General features: G+C 35.4%; 1 protein-coding gene across 4 annotated transcripts in view; it reads left to right on the forward strand.

The window, feature by feature from the left end:
- The window catches only part of GBE1 (1,4-alpha-glucan branching enzyme 1), a 167534-nt gene that overhangs the window by 124083 nt on the left and 24078 nt on the right, over window positions 1-19373 (forward strand). For 2 of the 4 annotated variants that reach the window (XM_074901193.1, XM_074901215.1), the window contains exons 13-14: window positions 12270-12454; window positions 13534-13681. In XM_074901193.1, coding sequence (XP_074757294.1) covers window positions 12270-12454; window positions 13534-13681 — 333 coding nt within the window. The remainder of the gene's footprint in view (window positions 1-12269; window positions 12455-13533; window positions 13682-19373) is intronic. The other 2 variants (XM_074901198.1, XM_074901205.1) reach the window with 1 other exon arrangement.

The following is a 19373-nucleotide window of genomic DNA, read 5'->3' on the forward strand; positions in this document are numbered from 1 at the left end:
TCAACAGGATTTTTGCCTCTCGCTGGCAGGGTAGTCCAATCTTGGCTAACCCTAAACTGAGCAAGGGCGTCTACCACTTCTGAAGAAGCTTCTTTTTTATAAACATGGTTTTCCAGTTTCTGCTTGATCTGATTCACCCTTTACTCTCCCCTTTCTTCATACTCTGCTGTTGTGCTAAATAACTTTAGTCACACAAACTAGGTGTCAACTGGTAAAATCTAGCATACGTCTCTGGGATGTATTTTGGGCATTTTTATCTCTTGCAGCTCATGCAGTGTATTGCTGTCTGAAGATGGTTTACTATGAGCATTTGAAAGTGGCAGTATGGGGTATTCAGTTTTACTTGTTGCCCACACTCAGAGTCCTTTGTCTACACATACAATTCTTTTCATGAATCTTCTTATGTATTACATTTTCTTTAATAACTGTACAAGAAAGCAGATAGGTTAACTGATACATCCTATTTCAGGATTGATTAAAACAAAGCGTATGACTCTCAAAATGTGGATTCTGTATTTATATTTTACCCAACATGTTTGAATTTTACAGACAGCTAACACTTCATTCATTCCGCAGCAGTAGCCCTAAGCAAAGGGAATAGTTGGTCAATCTTTTTCGGTATTTTTAGTTGACATTTATTTTCATCTGCTGCGCATTAAAAAAAAACCCACACACAAACATACAAAAAAACCCAACCAACAACAAACAAACCTGATCTAACCTTAAATCCTCTGTGTGTTGTTATTTAGCATCAGCCTTATATATTCTTCTGCTGCAAGGTAGAACTACAATAAAAATTTAAATGTCTTCCTGCTAAGTAGCAGAATTGAAGTAGTTGTAGAAAGAAAATACACTGTGCTGAACAGTAAGAATACTGGAATTTGCCAGGGCTGCGCTTTTTTTTATCAGCTCACTGAGGCAACTCTGTTTCTTGAAAACAAATTATTTTGAGACAATTCACTAAAAGAAACCTGACTTAAAAATACTTACAACTGTTCTCATTTTGGAAGGCTTTCTGTGTATTCTAAGCCACTGCTTATATGCAATTCTGGGTCATAACATTTGCCTTTCTTTTTAACAATGGGTTTGGATTTACTAGCCAAGCACTACATGCACTATGTTGGTGTGGTGTTGTCCAACCACTCAAACCATTAAAACACTTGAACACTTTGAAAATATGCCTGTATCTTACTGAACATATTTTCTAAATAGTATGTCACTGGAAGATACGATTAAGTTCAAAAACTACTTTGATGTATGTTGCCATAATGTTTAACTGATGTGTTGGGAACCTGCAAGGATTTTAACGTAAAAAAAATTTTATCAAACGTGATATACAGCTTATTTAGGAATAATTTTACTGGTTTGGTTTTTTTCCACACTGTAGTGTGGTGAAAGTCTCTGCTAACAGTAAGATTTTCTGCATGAGAGTGTTTATAAGTTTTTATATCAAATGTAGCACTCCTTTCTATAAACTTTTGGTTTGAGATTAGGATATTGGCTTTTACTTTCTGTGCTGGTTTCTGCATATTTTTTTAAAAAGTGGGGTTTTTTTATCCAAGGTCTCAAAGAAGGCCTTTGAGCTTTACAACTCATCTCAGAAAGGAAACTATGTCCAGACCTAATCACACAGGGGTTGCATTCACTCACATCAGATCAGTTAATTATACATTAATCAGAACTGAGCTGGACTGTAAAACCTCGGCTATTTAAGCACAGAAAGTTCATGTGCCAGTAAGCATGCCATGATAAGATGTGCTGTCATCTATCATATCAGACTTCTCTCTTGCTTTTCAGGAGCTCTGCACAACTTTCCCATTTGTTCTGTATCTCAAAATGTAATGCTAGGACATGTCTTATGATACATGTCTGAAGGACCTGCTAAAGGCCATGCTCACAAACAGATTTCTCTGACTCCAGGGTAACTTTATAAGTGAAGCAGGTCTTTGTAGGAGTAGATATTAATGAAGTGCAATCAGAGAATGCAAAATACGCTGCTCAGGTAAGGGCTGTTTGAAGTATGAGCCATGTTTTCAGCCTGGCTACCCTCATGTAAATCTAGAAAACATACATTGGAAAACAACATTGTTAATCTACTTGGATGAACTACTATCTCCTATGTATTTTAACTTAGAGGTTGAGGGATGAGTAGGCAGGTAGCACATCCAAAATGTGGGTGAGTGCACTGCTGAAAAGTGCATGGATAGCATGGTCACCGTTGCAGTGGAGTCTTCTACAGGGCTACAGGGAGAATTTTACAAACTGGAAATGTTCCAGAACAGGACTAGCTCATATGCAGTACACCTAGTTCTGTAGCTGGTTTTCTGCTTGATTTTACCATTTTTCTGTTTGTTCCAACTAATTCTTAAGCAAATAACTGTGCATATCTAAAGCATAGCTTGAGTTAGATTCTAGTTACAGGTAGGATTTCAGCTGTCGTAGAGAATTGGGGTTAGAAACAAACAGACCATTTGATTACATTTTTATGTAAATTCATTATTTATTTTAATATATTATGTTTATGTGTATGTCATCTCACCACTGTGAAATATTACAGTAATAAATTACTTTCAAACAGTGGCAAGTCCTGCAAACACAATACTGCTTGTACCTTCAAAATTCACAAATAGCTTATGCAACATTCAGAATTCAAATAACTCCATTTCCTTAACTGCATTGAAACGTATCTGGTATGTGAACTTAGAAATACTTTTGATTGGTTTTTTTACATCAGAGGAGTCTAACGTTGACAGCCACAGCTTTGAGACTGAGCACGCCAGAGCTAAGCCTCTGGACTCTTTAAGAACTGTGCCCCAGTGCCCAGGTACTACTTGCTTCAGCTGCTGGATGGGCCATTTGGTGTTTTTCATCTCTTTAAGCAAAAGGCAACACAGCTAGCAGTATGATGCTGTGCCTTTTGAAAGACTTCTATGATAACCACATAATTCTGTTTCTGAAAATAGTTTAGTAAGTGCCCAGGTCCACTAAAAAGCATGGCAAATGAGAGATGTATAAAAGTGTGAAGGTCTTGAGAAGATAGTTTTTTAAAACAAATGTTTTTAGGAAGTTTATAAATACATTCTCAGCATGACAGGGTTGAGCCAACCTCAGGTGGAGGACAGGTGGCAGCTGGCAGAAGGGAGCTTTAATGTAGGCTCAGAGCAGTGACGTGTGATTCTAGGAGGAATCTCAGGAATGTATTACTTCTTTGAGGACAGTAGGTAAGAAGAGGTTCAGAGCTGCAACCAGAAGTATTCTCTGATGTCTGATATGTACCATTTCAATAAACCAAGACTTTATATTATTTTTTCATCTTTTGCATAAGGCTGACAAGCCTGATTTGTGGACAGTGGAATGAATTTCCAATCAGTGCCTCATCTGCTTTTTTGTTTCCATGTTGCACCAATTTTGCATATAGAGTACATGTTGTGTAGCAACAAATATTTGTAGTGCATATAATAATGTATATAAAAGAAAGGAGGCAGTTTTCCAGAACAGATGATATGCTGGTTTCAGATGGATCCTGTGTGCATTTGAGTAGTATCTGAAGACAAGAGAGCTGGTTCTCTGTACATCATTTTTACCTTTCTGAGGGTTGCATGACTAGGCCGTCTGCAATCAGACTAGTAGACATAAGGTGGATGCCTGTGCATGTGCAAAAAAAATTAAGCTTATAATGAAATCTCTGTCTTTCCTCTACCCCAGATAAGACCATTTAATTTAAACATTGTCATTCTGATGCTCTGCTTTGTCTCTCACTGCTGTCCACTTCTCCATTCTCATGTCTCTTTTCCCTCAAATGACTTCTCAGCAACCTGCATGGCATCTCACAATCCACCACCTTCTGTTTTGTCTATTGACTTTTACTCTAGACTGTACTGTCTGCTTTTTTCCTTTCTTTTTTACAGTTTGTATTGTGCTCCTTCTTTCACAAAATGCCTGTTTTGTTTTGCCCTATCCCCACCTTACCAAATGGTAAGTTGCCAGTTCTATGGAACAAGTTTCATTTATTTTCATTTCTGTTATTTGCTTGAAATAGTTTCATAGAACTGTGTGAAGACATAGTGCTGTGTTCATATTTGTTAATGGAAGTTTAAGGCTTTATTTTCTTTGGAAGCATTATAACATTTTTAAAGTTGAAGGTCTTTGTGTTGGTACCTTTGAATGTCACTGCATTAATATTTCTTTATTCAAAAGTCCCAACGTTGGTCACTTGGAGTGTCTAAAAAGTTTTCTGTTTCAAATAAATGAGAAATTTAACAACTCCTTTTGGATTCAGCTAGCATGGGGAAGTTTGCAGAAATATCTGACACTGTACAGTCTTGCACAAAGTTGTGTTCCCAAACATCTTTGCTTGCCAATTTTGACATTTATTGTAGCCCTCTCTGTAGTGTAATTTCATTTCTAGTGAATGCCCAGACTCTAAAGGCAAGCTGTTGTTTTTTTTTTATTTATGAGCCTGCTTTCTGAATTGTTCCACACTTTAATTTCAAATTTTCTTATTTTGTGCTGTTAAAAAAAAGCATAAATATTTATTTTTAACTAGATTATTTCCTATAGCAAGAATAGAATATTGCTGAACTTTCTTTTTTGATTCATATTATATGAAAGCTTTAACTTTTCTGTGTGTCAAATATTATTCAAGTGGTCTCTTTCTTTGGTTTGCATTTTTTCTCTTTTAGTAACATAATCCTTTATATACTCTTTCAAAATTAAGAGGAATTTCTGGACTTGCTGACACCAGTAAGTAAACTGCTATTGTATATATTATGTCAGAAGGTTTGCCTTCTTTGTGTAACCTTTTTCTGTTCCAGTCTGGTCCTCAATTCACTTTTTAAGCTTACTGACCTGTCAGTTACAGTACCTGGCAGTACGCCACGCTGAAACATTTAGCTAGAACTTCTTTGACCGTATCTTCTGTTTGGGAAGGTCTCATCATAGGTTTTCTACGTTGGTTTGTGAGTTGTTTGGGTTTTTTTAACCTTTGCAAGGTGTTGTGGAATATTGCTGTTACTAAATATTTTAGTGAGGTCTTGGAAGCGGTTAACTAATATATACTGTGCATTATAGTCGTTTTCCCAAAAAAAGCTTAGATAAGTCAGACACAGCCCTTGGAAATATGCAAGGGAACTTATGGTGTCAACTGTATCATTTTAATAGCACGTGAATCCAATAGAGATGAAGTAAAACATATTTCACAGAAGTTTGGGGTGGCAGTTTATTTGTCTGGTTTCTTTTTCTTTACAGCAGTATTTTCCTCTGTCTGGTTTCTCTTTTACTTTACAACAGTATTTTCCTCTCTAATTCAATTGACATTTTTAAAAATTACTTTTTCCAGTTTAAAATGAATGTAGGAACATACCATAACTGATTGGGAGAAATGTCTTTTAATAAGATTTCTGATTCTCCCTTATTTGCTAAGTAGGATGTGTTAGGAATAGATTACAAAAAATATGATTTGAAGGGGGTTATTTTAGAAATACTTATCACTAAACTTTGAAAATGCTGTGATTGGCAAAACATTTGATAGTATTAAAAATCTACTTAAATAATGCAAGTTGCAATATATGTAAAAGAATTTGAGATCTGATAGAAAGGAAAAACTTCATGACACCTACTCACAGGTGGAGATTAACTGTATTTATCTGGGCTTGACAACCTGTGTAACAGCATGATGTGATTTCACATGGCTGGTGTAATAAAATAGGAAAATCAAGAGTACTGGACCTTTCAACAGTAGTATAAAATTAGTACAGTACTTTGCAAGAGCACAGACTTGGTAAGCAGTTGTCAGCTTCTATAATAAATAGTAGATTACAAAGCCTCCTTGAATTTCAACAAAGTTTCTGATACCAGAGTATTTGCTTTCCTGGATGATTTGTTTGTATTAACCTGTGCCTGTTTGCCTTAATGACTGCGGGAATAATAAAAGTGATCTGTTTGCTTTGACAAAAGACATTTATTATAAGTGACGTATACTATAAAGGTGTCTCTTTTGGAGAAGAAAAAGTCAGTAACCAGTAAATACTGTTTTTATAAAAGTATAAAAAGTAATAAAATAGAGTGATGAATATAGCTGCTAAAGTTAACATTTTTCTGCTGAGCAATGTTGTACAACTTTCCATTGCCAAAAGCTTTGTCGTGAATAATGTGTTTATATACACACAGTTTTCATGGGTTTGTAAATTTTTTTTATGCTGTTCTTTCTGATTTGAAAATCTACTTTTTCATTTCTTGAGTAGAAACCAATTTTCAGAGTTCTTGAAATACTTTGAGTTTTAATTAAACCAATTGTAGACAGATAAGTGAGGGTCATCTGCAGAATCTCCAAGATCATGACAAGCAAGTCTCCTACACCCTAGCTGTGGTCCCAAACTCTTTGAATACATAAGTGGTTTCTCTGTGACAGTTTCAGGTTTTTTAATATAGAAGTCTTAATTGAAGAGATGGAGAGTATATTGTCCCAATCAAGTTTCTTCTAAGGCTGATGTTCCCCAACACACAAATTTTATTTTATGAAGCGTTCTTCTACTGAAAGTTTTGCAACTACCAGTAGTTAGCAAAAAGCCAAAAGATGTGGCTCATATATCTAAGGATAGCATTCTGAAAATTTATTTGAGGTTATCTTGAAGGGATTTTTTTAATTTTTTTTTTTTCTAATTTTCTTCAGAGACTCAACAATCAATCATAGCGTGTGGAACAAATTGCAGTTAGTACTGCAGTTTGAGCAATAGGATGTTGAAGACCACCATCATAATTTTCTCTAGGATTTCTCAGAGTGAAGGGGAAAGCTTAAAGCCTCAGTAGGAGAATGTTTACTATTTAAAAGCTTGGATATTTAAATGATAGTAGGACATTTGAAAGTGTTACCTACCTGTGATGAATGTGTGAAAGTGTAATACAGGCTTCCATGTTAGTTTTATGCATAAAGTATAGCCTATTAAGAGGAGGGGGGAAAAAGAAAAAAGTAATCATCGTCATGTCCTGAAAATTAATGGAGACTGGTGGATTGTGTTAACAGGAAGCATCATTTATGTCTCCTGTATTCTTTGGTCCTTTTTGAGGCACCTGCTTCTGGCCACTGTTAGAAAGAGGCAACTAAAGGAACATTTAATTCTGATTCAGTAGGGTTTACTGGCATATTTAAAAATAGGAATGGAATGTCATAACTGAATAGTGTTAAAGCTATACATCCAAACAACTGTGGTAACAGTTTGAGAAATACTGAAGAAGAAAAGAGAGGCTATAAAAGCAGAACAAGTCATAATAAAAGCCTTCATTTAGTGCTACATAAATTAAATCAATGTTATTCTGGTGGAGGAACAAGAAACTATATTTTTAGATAAACTGAAAGATTTCTTCTTGGAGCAACAAGTCAGACATCCCAGGGAATTCCTCAAAATTTCATTCTGTAGCTGGCCTGGTTCTTCTAGTCAGCTACTGTAGATAGAGAGCTGTATCCCTGGTGTGATTAGGGTAACTGTTTTAAGGACTCAATACTTGCCTGTATCTTTGAAACATTAGAGGCACGCTTGTATTTTTTCCTGACTGTATTGCACCAGAGGAGATGCATTCTTTGCTCATTTAATACAGGTAAAGTTAGGCATCCCCTCCCTTCTTCCCTAGGAGATATGGAAGGTCTGAGTTTCAAAGCCGGTACAGTTTTATCCTAATTTTTGTCTTACCATAGATTAGAAGGAGGCAATATCTGGTATTTTCAGAAAATGGGAGAAAAATACTTTTTTCACAGAACTGGCTTTGCCAGTACCTCTCTTGTTACCATTACCTCATGCATGAAATTTCCTCTAGTCTGTCCCTTATGCAGGAATTACAATATAATTTTTTGCCTGGATTGATTTTTCTTAGTCATTTCTGGACCAGTATGTCATTGTGTTTCAGGAGGAGTCCATTTGGAATTTCACATTGTTATATCGTTGCATGGATGACAAGAGCAAATGAATGCTTGTGATGAAAGCTCATTCTCTTGTAATTTGAAGGCAGTGTAGAGTTTCTTATTTGGTTTTGGTAGTATACATGTTAAGAAGAAGATTTGGTAGAAACATGAGTTAAGTACAAAGTATCAGAATTGCTTAATATGCAAGAGCTTCACAACTAGTGAAAATGAGGATTAATTGAAATGTTTATTTTTTGAAATCATGCTAAATATCATATGCTATCTATACCTGATTTACGCTGATTCTGTTTATAATCTGCAGATTGTTGCATTGTCATCATTGTTCACAAAGGTAGTGAAGTTAAATTCAAATCAGTTACAACTCCTAGGCAAGTTGATAGGCTTGTGCAAGTTGTCATAACTCCACTTATTTTGAAAGAAATACATTAAGATGAAACTGGTGAAATTTTGTCCCAATGTGCCCAGTCTCCAGCTCATCAACTTTAAATACGATCTTTTTATAGAATTTTAGATAGGTTAAAAACTTATTCAGCCTTATACTCCTAATTAAATTCTCACCTTTGATGTATCAAGTAAACTACTTGCTTTAACTGCTTTTAAAGTATTTCATGTCATACCTAATTCAAAATACAAACAAACCAAAGTAACAGGCATCTCTCGGCACTGCCTGCTACATCTTTTAAATATGCCTTCCGTTCTGATTATTTGAGAGAGCATTTCTAGTAAAGATGTCTAAAGAAGAGAGATCAAGAAAACTTCAATGACCTGTGGGGCACAGCTTCAAAGCAGGCATTAGCAGCATAACTACTTTGTGGTGTAAATACATTTCTTGCCTAATAAATAAATGCGATGTAAATTTTCATTATTGCAATAGGAAGTTAATTTATTTGTTGGAATTGTGATCTTGAAATCTTGTACATAGTAAGTTGTCCAATGTGTGCAATATGTAGCAAATAGAAAACTTGAATTAATGCCTAGATAAAATTAGTATGCGTTGCACTTCAATGATTTGTCTTTGTTTTGTTTCTCTAATCAAAATTTCAGTTAATTTCAGCTTTGTTCTCTGCCTCCCCCATGTTAGTTCCATTGTCTTGATTTGCATCATTTGTAGCAGCTGGCTTCTTGTCAATCTGTAGTTTGGACCTTTACATCAAACAGCAAATTAATTACAGGAAAAGAAATCCCAATAGTACTTCTATGCTTACATGCTTTCACAATTGTCAAGAAGTGAATGTTGCTGATTCTTGTTAGAAATGAGAAGTGGAACATGGGGAAAGGGGACAGTACATGCTTCACGGGTAGTTAGTTAACTCCAGATGTACGTGTTGGTCAGTTACCTGTACCTTCCCTTTCCTAAAGCCTCCTCTCATTTGTTATAAACTAGGAAAACATAGCAATTAAAAAAAAAAAAAAGTATGACATATGTATTTTATGTTAAAGGATGCACAGCCTTAATGTGTCTCAAGGGCAGAAACGCTCTTGGGAATTCATTGAAAGGCCTTCTTGCATTCTAACTGTTAATTCTTTTTCCCTATACCACATTTTAAAAACACAGTCCAAAAAGCCTACTTGAATTCGTTCTGTCATAATTTATGAACTTCTATTTTTCTTTTTATTAAAAAAAATAAATCCAGACCCTTTTAAAATCAAGCAACACATACAAAAGGCCCATGAGTATATTGTCCAGAAGGTGCCAATAGAAAAATAGATGTTTAAAGCAGTCAGTATTTAGACCCTCAACATGCTCTTCTGACATCTGCAAGTAATTTAGTCTTTTGTCAAGGTGCTACACTGTATTAAATTCCTTTTTTCCTTAATAGCAATTAGTAATGGTTGGGAAATTAACATTGCTTTTGTATTTTGCTGCAGTTCTGTTCTTTAAAAAAAATAACAACAAAACCCAGTGTTCAAACAATACTAGTTACTGTGGTGGGGAAATAGGCAAAATGAGTGGAGGTGGAGAAGTCAGTATATGGCATAAACACAGATATGCTCTACTTACAGTGAAATACTCTATTGAAAACATGGGCTAGTTTAGTCTAATTTATTTGCTATCTTCTATTGCTTATTTCCCCAATTTTTATGTTTTTCTTGAACAAATAAGTACGATTTTCTTGGCTATCTTTTCAAGATACATATCATCTCTGACTTTGTGATGTTTTTTGCTATCTTTAACTGAGCTATCTCACGTAGTCTATCTTTTCAATAGTGTGCAGATCACGAAAGCAGGTAATACCTTGCCCAGCTCTTAAGAGAATATTGAATTTGGTTAGATACAGCGTCTGTTTTGTAGCAATATCTTTCCTCATTCTCCATACTGTATTGTTAGCACAGTTTAAGAGCTCAGTCTAGCATTATTCCAAGGTCATTTTCAAAGTCCTGCTGTGATTCTGATTCTTTTATATTTGTCTCTGGTTTTGAGCTGAATATGAAATTTAGTGGTTTAGCTTTTGAATGGGAAATTTAATTTACAACTTGTCAGTTCGTTTACCAAACGGATACCACTGTGAAGGATTCTCCTAAATATATATGCAGCCTTTCTCTTTTGTTCTTTGTTCATTTCTTTGTTCCCATGAGGCACAGAAATACAGAAAAATCACTTCAAAAATCTAAATTCATAGCTGTCACTACTAACCTTATCTTCTGGGCCTTCCAGGCAGCGCAGGCTGTGTGAGACAGCAGATGGCAGCTGCACGCGCAGGGTATCCATCCAGGAAATGATGCTTGCCTTCCCTCAGCATCCTTGCCCTTCCTCTGCCCACAAAACTCCAGTTTATTGTCAGAACTTGAGTAACGGCTTGTAGAATTGTTAGGATTTTCTTGTTTTTTTAAATAGAAACCTTCTTATATTTGTTCATATTACTATCCATACATGTTTCCAGGTAGACCACTTGTTGTCTCAGTTTTTTGATGAGTAGGTGTTGTGCGTAATCTCGGAAAACTCTGTGATGAATGAACATCATAGGTTTTGAAATGTATGTTTAACTTTCAAGGTACTTAACACATTCAAATCCTGTGTAATATGAATAGTCCAAAATGACTGAGAGTCTGCTAGGCAGCAGATTATTGTATGAGTTGGAACCAATAAATCCATTTGGATTTGTCTCAAAATGTAATAACACCAGTATATAAAACAAGAAAACCTTGGATACATGACTAAATCAAAATAAAGTCCCAAAAGAGGTGTTGCTGTGAATCTTTAGCTTTGACAGCTGAGATTTGCTTTGGAGATTCTACATAAGAGAAGCTAAGATTTCTCTTGATTAAATTACAACTTTTTTCTGTCTTTTTTTTTCTTTTAATGGAATGTGATCTAAGTCTGAATAAACCTATTCCTTGTCTTAAAGTGAAGACTATCCAGTTATGTGGGCTAGGTAATCAGGATGAGACTGGCAAACCTGTGAAGCACTGCTGCTACAGAAAACCACATTGAAATACAATGACGTGTACATACGCACAAAGGGACCTGAACCGGCAGGCACACAGAGGAACCCAGTGCTCAAACATGCTTCATCCCAGTCTGAAATGTGTCTTTGGTGCTTCTGACAGAGTGTTATGTTTAGAAAAGGAGCTCCCCTTGCAAGGCTGCTGAATGGATGCATACTGTTACATCCCCAAGTTGTCATGCACCTCAAGTAATTTGTTTTCAGTATCAAATACTGAATCTGTCATCATTAAGCTTTGTGCTTTATTCTCCATAATCCAGCCTGCTACTTAAACTAGGATGTCTTTTGAATTATTCTAGGAGGTGAGGAACCAAGATTCAAGTCATTCTTTTTTAATACCTATTTTTATACAACAGTATTTATAGTAAGGATAAAAAGTCAAAGAAAGTGGTCAATGTGCATCCAACTGGCCTTCTGGTTGTTTGAAGTTTAATGGATAAAACAGAAGTTTTATGTCCCTGTGGTTATGTGAATGTGAATGGTAGTGCTGATTTCTCTTAAGTGCTCTAAAACAATGGATTTCTACTATCAAAGTGATACTTTTAGGTTTCATAGTGACTCTAAAATTTGTATCCCGGTTGACTGAATTTCAGTTGCCCTTATTAAAGGATGGGTATGATAAATTTCTAAACATGGTATGATAGCATAGAGGATATAATTCATTCATCACTTTATGCTTGAGTCCATGGATATTTTGCTCAGGTAATTTTATTGGCCAAACAAGCCTGTTAACATGCATGAAAGTTCTGAGATATTTTAATAATAAAATTACTAATTTATATACGGAGTATTAATCTTTGTAATTTAAAACTTGTAGAAAGGAAGTAAACTTTAATGAGTTTTACTTTGGTGGTTGTAGTGTGTTTCTAGTGCGTGATTTCACAGATTCTTCATATTTTTAAATGCAGGTAACGAATTCGGACACCCAGAATGGCTTGACTTTCCCAGAAGGGGGAATAATGAGAGCTACCACTATGCCAGAAGACAGTTTAATCTTACTGAGGATCATCTTCTTCGCTATAGATTCCTAAATGCATTTGATAGAGATATGAATAAATGGGAGGAAAAATTTGGCTGGCTTGCATCTCCCCCGGTAAGCTGTATATACTAAATGATAAGTTTTTAGTCACCAGTTGGGTACATGTTCAGAATAACAACAATATCAAATTTGCATGCAGAAATTTTAAACAGCACTTTATTATGCACTGCGTAATGCCTCACCATATATTTCAAGTTGTCAAACATGTCACTGAAATATCTTCCATAGATAATAGAAATCTGAAGCAGTCTGCTTTTAGCTTCATAGCAAGCTCTTTTCCTGTTATTTTTGGTATTTTTATTTAGTAACTGCAGATTGGGTAAAGCAGACTATAAAATTGTCTGTAATCAAATCCAAGGATTGCTTTGGGAAGGTGTAAATTGTTCTGACAATTTACTTTATATAAGTAATTACTCTGTTACTGAGAAAACACTGTATAGTGTAAGTTATAGTCTCCTGGTTTTCAACCTGTCACTTTTTTATTTGCCTTTTTTACCTAACTATGGCACTATACTTTTTATTAAATCAACTCAATTATTATAATTTCTCAGTGTTTAATTATTTCATACTAGTCATAATCCACTTTGAAGATTTTTTTTAACGGATGTCTAGTTATATATTAATGGATTTAGCAAATAGAACAAAGGTGGTATGTGCAGCAGTTTAATGTAGTTTATCAAAACTATTTCTCACACAGGTTTTAAAAAACAAATGAAAAACATACACAATGCTTAATTTTCTAAATTACTAACAGTAGATATGATGCAAATCCATATAACAAGTAGAATAAAGATTTGATTTGATAAAAGGAATCCATTTTTTTGCTAAAGGAAATTGTGATAAAAAGACCATGTTATCAATCTCTGAGCAAGAATTTTTCAAGTGATCTATACCTAACATGCTTCTACCTCCTTAATTTTTACATAGCCTTATAAAAAGCTACCATTTAGTAATCAATAAAATTTTATATGACATTACATGTGTAAACAATTTCAGTTGCCCTTATGTATGGTGCTTGGATCTTTGACTGTTTTACTTGAAATGAGGTAGAGTAGCAGTGGGTTTTTTCTTGTTAATTCAGTTAGAAATTAAATATTTTATAGTATCGGATTTTTATCTTTTTTCTTTCTTAGGCCTATGTGAGCGAAAAGCATGAATCCAATAAGGTCATAGCATTTGAGAGAGCAGGTCTCATTTTCATTTTCAACTTCCATCCGTATCAAAGTTACGTGGACTACAGAGTGGGTATTGAAACTCCAGGAAAATATCCTTTTCTTTACTGTTTTGCTTGTACAGGAAAACTTTAGAAGTTGAAAACTGTTTCTATTTTCTCATATGAATGCAAACTTTAGTTAAAAGGTAAGAAACCACTTATTTGTCATCAGCATAAGCTTGCTTTAATTCTTGGTGCACAGCAAAAAAATAATTTAGAAATTTTATTTCTTCATAAGAGATCATTTAGTAGGTGACCTGGTTTCATCCCGTGCCTTGGGCTGAGAGGGAGCACAGCTGGAGTGCCAGGCCTGGATCGGTCATTAATGTATTCCATATCATGAGACATCATGCTTGGTATATAAAGGACACGTGTGTGCTCTCTCATTTCTGCTTCGGTAGGCACGGAAGGATCTTTGGTGTGGTTGGGATCACTGCTGGGGGTGGGCTACCTACTGGTTGCCAGGTGAAAAGCAACTGCATTGGGTATTACCTGTTTGGACTTACTATTGTTACTGTTGTTTTGTTACTATCACTAAACTGTTTTTTTTTTAATTCAACCTAAGAATTCTCCCTTTTTTTTTGTCCCTCCCCTATTTTACCAGAAGGGGGGGAAATGTCAGCAACTGGCAGCGTGGTGATTGGCTACCGACCAAGTTCAAACCACAACTGTAAGAACCAAAAGTAAAAATCGTAATTTAAAGACTACATGTTAAAGTTTCCTTGTGATGCCTTAGTTTTTGGAATTATGTTGAGGCATGAAAAAGCAAGTAACTCCTTAAATAAACTACAGACAGTAACCACAGTCAGATGAGGCTGTGCACGCAGTCACGCGGGAAAATGCATTAGCTTAAACCTTCATCAGGAAGGTTGTACAGTTTCTGGTTTATAACTGAATGGACTGAGAATGTGCTCTTAGCTCAGCTAAGCAGTAAATGATTACTGTTGAGTAATTGGCTGGTTTTGCATTAGTGTCCAAATTTTAAGCATTGAGGCAGATTCAGAAAACTAATGCTTACTTGCCTAAGGAATTTAATTTGCCCAAATTCATGTTGTTTCAAGTCCTTTGACAAGCGCAGTCCAGTGAATCTTACTGTCAGTTTAAAGCACTGCAGTTCCAATTTTGGCCTACTCTCTTTTTATTTATCTATAATTTCAGGAAACTATTGCCATAATTTCAGTTGTTTTAGTTCAATGTATTACTCTAACTCCTGCACACTGTGAATTGACCTATAGGGTCTCAGGAACTTAGCAGGATTCTGGTTTAGAAACATCAAGTCAAACCCACCTTCTGTGCGGCTACTGGAACTCCTGGCAAAGATAGAACAAGGTAGTAAATTTGAGTAGTAAAATCTTAATCTGGTGTTGTGAGATATACCAGTACTTGACTGTATTAACCCAAAACACAAATTCTCCTGCATTTCATCTGTCTTGTATGAAATTCTTCGACTTCTAGAGATGGAAAAGGTGTAAGTTCAGTGTTAAGGACTACAGCACGTAACAGAATTAGCATGACTTTTTTGCTCTGATACTTATGCTGATACATTTAAATCTAATCCGCACTTTGTTGTTCAATTTTTGCCTTTTTCAAAGATGCTAGAGGTTCAGTTACCAGAAATGCTTAAGAAATACTTTTTAAAGCTCTCAGTCTTAACTTTTGTATCATTTATTTCTCTCTTTTCCATACCACATTGTCATCAGGCCTGTATTTAATTACGATTCTATATGAGGCTGTTATCCTAACTGCATTTTCTGGTTTGTGTTAAATTAATTGAATATTAGGCATTGTTCTTCTGGGTGTGTAAATGCCCTGCACACATTTACTATTTGTATTGAATCCTAAACATTGCTCCTGTTTCAGCTGAGGCTGCTCTGTAGTAGCTGTTCTGAAACAAATTATGAAATCTGCTTTTCACTGGTTTTACTTTGCAAATCAAGGCCCAGTTGGGTTTCAGAAAGTTGATCTGTTGCTAATTCGCTCTGGGCATTGAAACAGCTTTCTACTGTATCTTGGCTAGAAACAGTCATTGCTAATCGATTTTTTTTTTTTTTTTTTAAATGTAAATGAAGACTCATTGAAAAATGTTTGCTATTGACTTAGTAATAGATGATCAGGGACACTTTACATCCTTTATTTTGGTTAACTGAAAATCATACTGAAACTTGACAACATCTCAAGTGTGTTCAAAACAAGTACAATATAAGCAAGGCATACAGATGATGGTTTGTATTTACAGTTTATATTGTATTTTTTAATATGTTAGTGTCAGTACACAGTCTTTTAAGCTTGTGGAGTATAATTTTATTTACTTCATACATTATAGATAGTTTAAATTTAAAAAGTCTTTGTTAAAGCATAAAGATCCATATTAGCTTTTCATTCACTAACCTGAAGTTTTTATTGCTAATGGAACTGACAATTGCCAACAGTGTATTTGCTTTTGTTAAGGTGCTTTGTCTGAATAACCCCTCCCAACCCAAGCAAACAGCAGATGTTGTGGTTCTCTGTCCTCAGTGTGTGACACTCTACTTCTGGTGGGAATGAGGGCTCCAAGTAGTGCTGCTGCTTTTCTCTGCGAAACATAGTGCACCTTCACCTCTGCAGAGAGCCTTGTTCATTTGGTTAAGGAAGTGTCTGTCCCCTTTTGCGGCTTGCAACTCTGAGCAGAAGTAGTTATCTTAGTTTAGTGTTCTCACTTGGGAATCACAAATGTAGAATCTTCCATAAATCTCCTTTTCAACAACCTTCCGCTATTCATTTTATTCCATACAGAGCAGTTCAATGCATGAACCAGGGGAAACTCCTTGAAAACCCTCTGGGAGGGAACTGTTGCCAACTGGCTCTTAGCCTGATTTAACCTTGGATTTTTAAGTCTGAAGGTAGGAACCATCTCTTCCTTCCAGTGTCTTGGATTCTGAAGACATAAGTTACTCTGAATAATACAAGTACTTAGGCAGACATATCGAAGAGGTTGTGCAAGTTTATGTTCACAGAACTGTCCTGAAACCATCTTCAGGTTTGAAAAGCTACAGTGTTTTGTGTGATTGCCTCTCAAGGTGAACACAGCAGTGTTTCCCCTGCCAGGAGAATAAAAACTTCCTCTTAGTTGAAAAACAAAAAATCTTATAAAGACACTTTGCTAGAATTGGGCATGTTTGTTTGAACAAATAATTGAGTTGCCCCAAATTTTTAGTTTTAGCTTATAAAAGCAGATTGAATCTATCTTCATCAGACTACTGAAACAAAGTTTAGGAAGTTGAAGTGGTTTCTGTTGATTGTTGAAATAAAAAACATAATATTTCTTCTTAAACTATTGTGCATAAAGAGGAGAAAATAACAAAGAGTGAAAAGGAAAAAGCAAGTTTAACTTAGGTCAAAACCTTTTGTTTTGGCTCATAAACATCTTTTTACTTTTTTCTTTGGCTTTTGAAATAAAACTCTCATTTATGTTAATTAAGATCTCTTTTTATCTGGGAAGCTTATTTATAATTATATTTAGAAGGTCACTGTGTGCTCATCCAAGGTCATTACATGGGATGAAGCATTGGGACTTCTTTTCTAATGGAAGTGCATCAAATAAGAAAACATACCCTGATCCTACACCATAAAAATCTCACTTCTGTTTAGTACCTGTTGCTAGCAAAGTCTTTGGTAAGTAAGTTGGCCATAAACATCTTGAACATACCTAAACTTCCCATTTCTATTATGTTTAGGAGGACACTAAGCATTACTGTATCTATCAGCTGTGTTCTCAGTATCTTTTCATTGATAATGAATAAAGAAGCTCTCCATTATCCCATTCTTCTGTGTCAAAGTTTGCTTCTAACCCAAGGAAAGCCCTACAGTTGTGGAACCTACCATCAAGTGTCTCTTAGAACTGCTGAAATATTAGTAATGACTGGTATGCAATGCATTTATGTGCTTATCATCATAATCACTTATTTTCTGGAAACTTCATGTTAAACTAGACATACCTAGTACTTTGGCATTAGTACAGAGAAGATGCAGATCGTCATCGAAACACTTATCTGAAACAGAGTTCAAAAGCAGAATAATGTTACTGCAGTTCCTTAGGCATCCTCCATTTATGAGTAGTGGTAATGAACTGTATGCATGGTCTTAAGTGACAACACGTTTGAGGTACTGCAGCATGTGGTGAAAGAGAGTAACTAAAATTGCCTCACTTCTCACAGGTGAGGAGTCCATATGTAGTATTTGTGATTCTGTTTGTAGCAGCACACCCTAAAAATTCTCTATTCCTTTTTTATCTCCTCTGGTTGCAAGATCAAAACACAAAAGTTAGCATGTGGGTGACAGTGCTGTTCAGATTTGGATCTACTTTTTTTCTGTAGTGTTGGTAACTCTGTAAGCTATTAGCAGTAAACAGGGAGTAACTTACCCTATTACTGTATTCTTTCGAAGACTGGTGAAAGTGAGACAGTGGTAAAGAGGGATAGCATGATGTTCAGAGCATAAAGGAAATTGAAGCTTGTTCTGGTACTTCCATTCAAGAATGATATGGCTTTATTTTTAGAACAGAAAGTTAAGGGTATCAAGTATTTTAACAACCACATAAGTCCATAAGAAGTCCACTTTGTACTTCACCTAACCAGGAGAGATGCAATTTATGTGCATTCATTTCTCTTAGATGTGCTAAGACTTTCTTGGCTCAGATTTCTAAGCTGTTAATGAAGAATAGCTGATTTCAACACTACATTGCATTAGGCAAACGAAAAAGCCACAAAGTTTTCTTATTGCAGCTCAGTCTTCTGGAGTAGTTAAACTTTTATAGTATAGAAATAATTAACAACTGTTTATAGTATCAGTTTATAAATTAAACATATCCCAAAGTTAATAATCGCTGTTGCCCTCCTATTCTTCTTGCTTTCAGTGTTTTTTCTTGTTCCCTGCCAACACCCAGCAGGCTGAGTTTTAGTATCTCTTTTCTTTAAATACATTGGGGTGTTTTAATGTTGACTAGCTTGCTTTCTAACTTTTGTCCTGCAATTAGAGCCACGCATTTTACGATCCCTCTGGAACTTAAACATGAAGCAGAGTACTTAAAAACAAGAGTTTGTTGTTACTCAGGTGTTTTTCTTGAGAAGTTGGTGGATTTTTAATTGATATTCAGAGGCAGTTACTGAATAAGCCTGAAGAGCAAATTGTTATAATACACTGATTAAGTTCCTTTCAATAAGAAGCTTATCTGAATGATATTGGGAATTTTGAGAAATGTGATGAGCGTTTCACTACCTATGTTTAAGTTTTAGTGGATTAAATTAGTCAGTGCATGTAACACGTTGTTAAATTGTGGATGGCTTTGACATATCAGTATGTTGTAGTAATATGTATCAATAAGTTGTTGTATATAGTAGCTTCTCAGGTATGTTAAAAGTTAAGAGCCTCCTGCGTCTCTGGCCTACATTTTCATAGGCAGTCCTTTCTTCTGATCTTAGTGAAAATGTCATTCTTCTTTCAGCTGTTTTTTATTTGTGGGCTGTTGGAGTAGCAAACCTTATTGTACTTTTATAACAGAAATCGTAGTCAGTATGCATTACAGTCCTCCTCATCCCACTTGATTTGGAAAGTGTTCTTCTGAACAGTCAGCCAGTCAATAGCTGTATGAAGAGTCACAGCCAGCTTGGAGTCAGTTTTTCATTCTGTTTTATACTACAGTTTTCTCTTGACTTATTTTTCTTGACATTGCATTGCTCCATTCTGCATCTTGTTCTCCTAAGATGGTGTACCCTAGTGTGAGGT

Source organism: Athene noctua, chromosome 1, assembly GCF_965140245.1.
Source record: "Athene noctua chromosome 1, bAthNoc1.hap1.1, whole genome shotgun sequence".
NCBI lineage: Eukaryota > Metazoa > Chordata > Aves > Strigiformes > Strigidae > Athene > Athene noctua.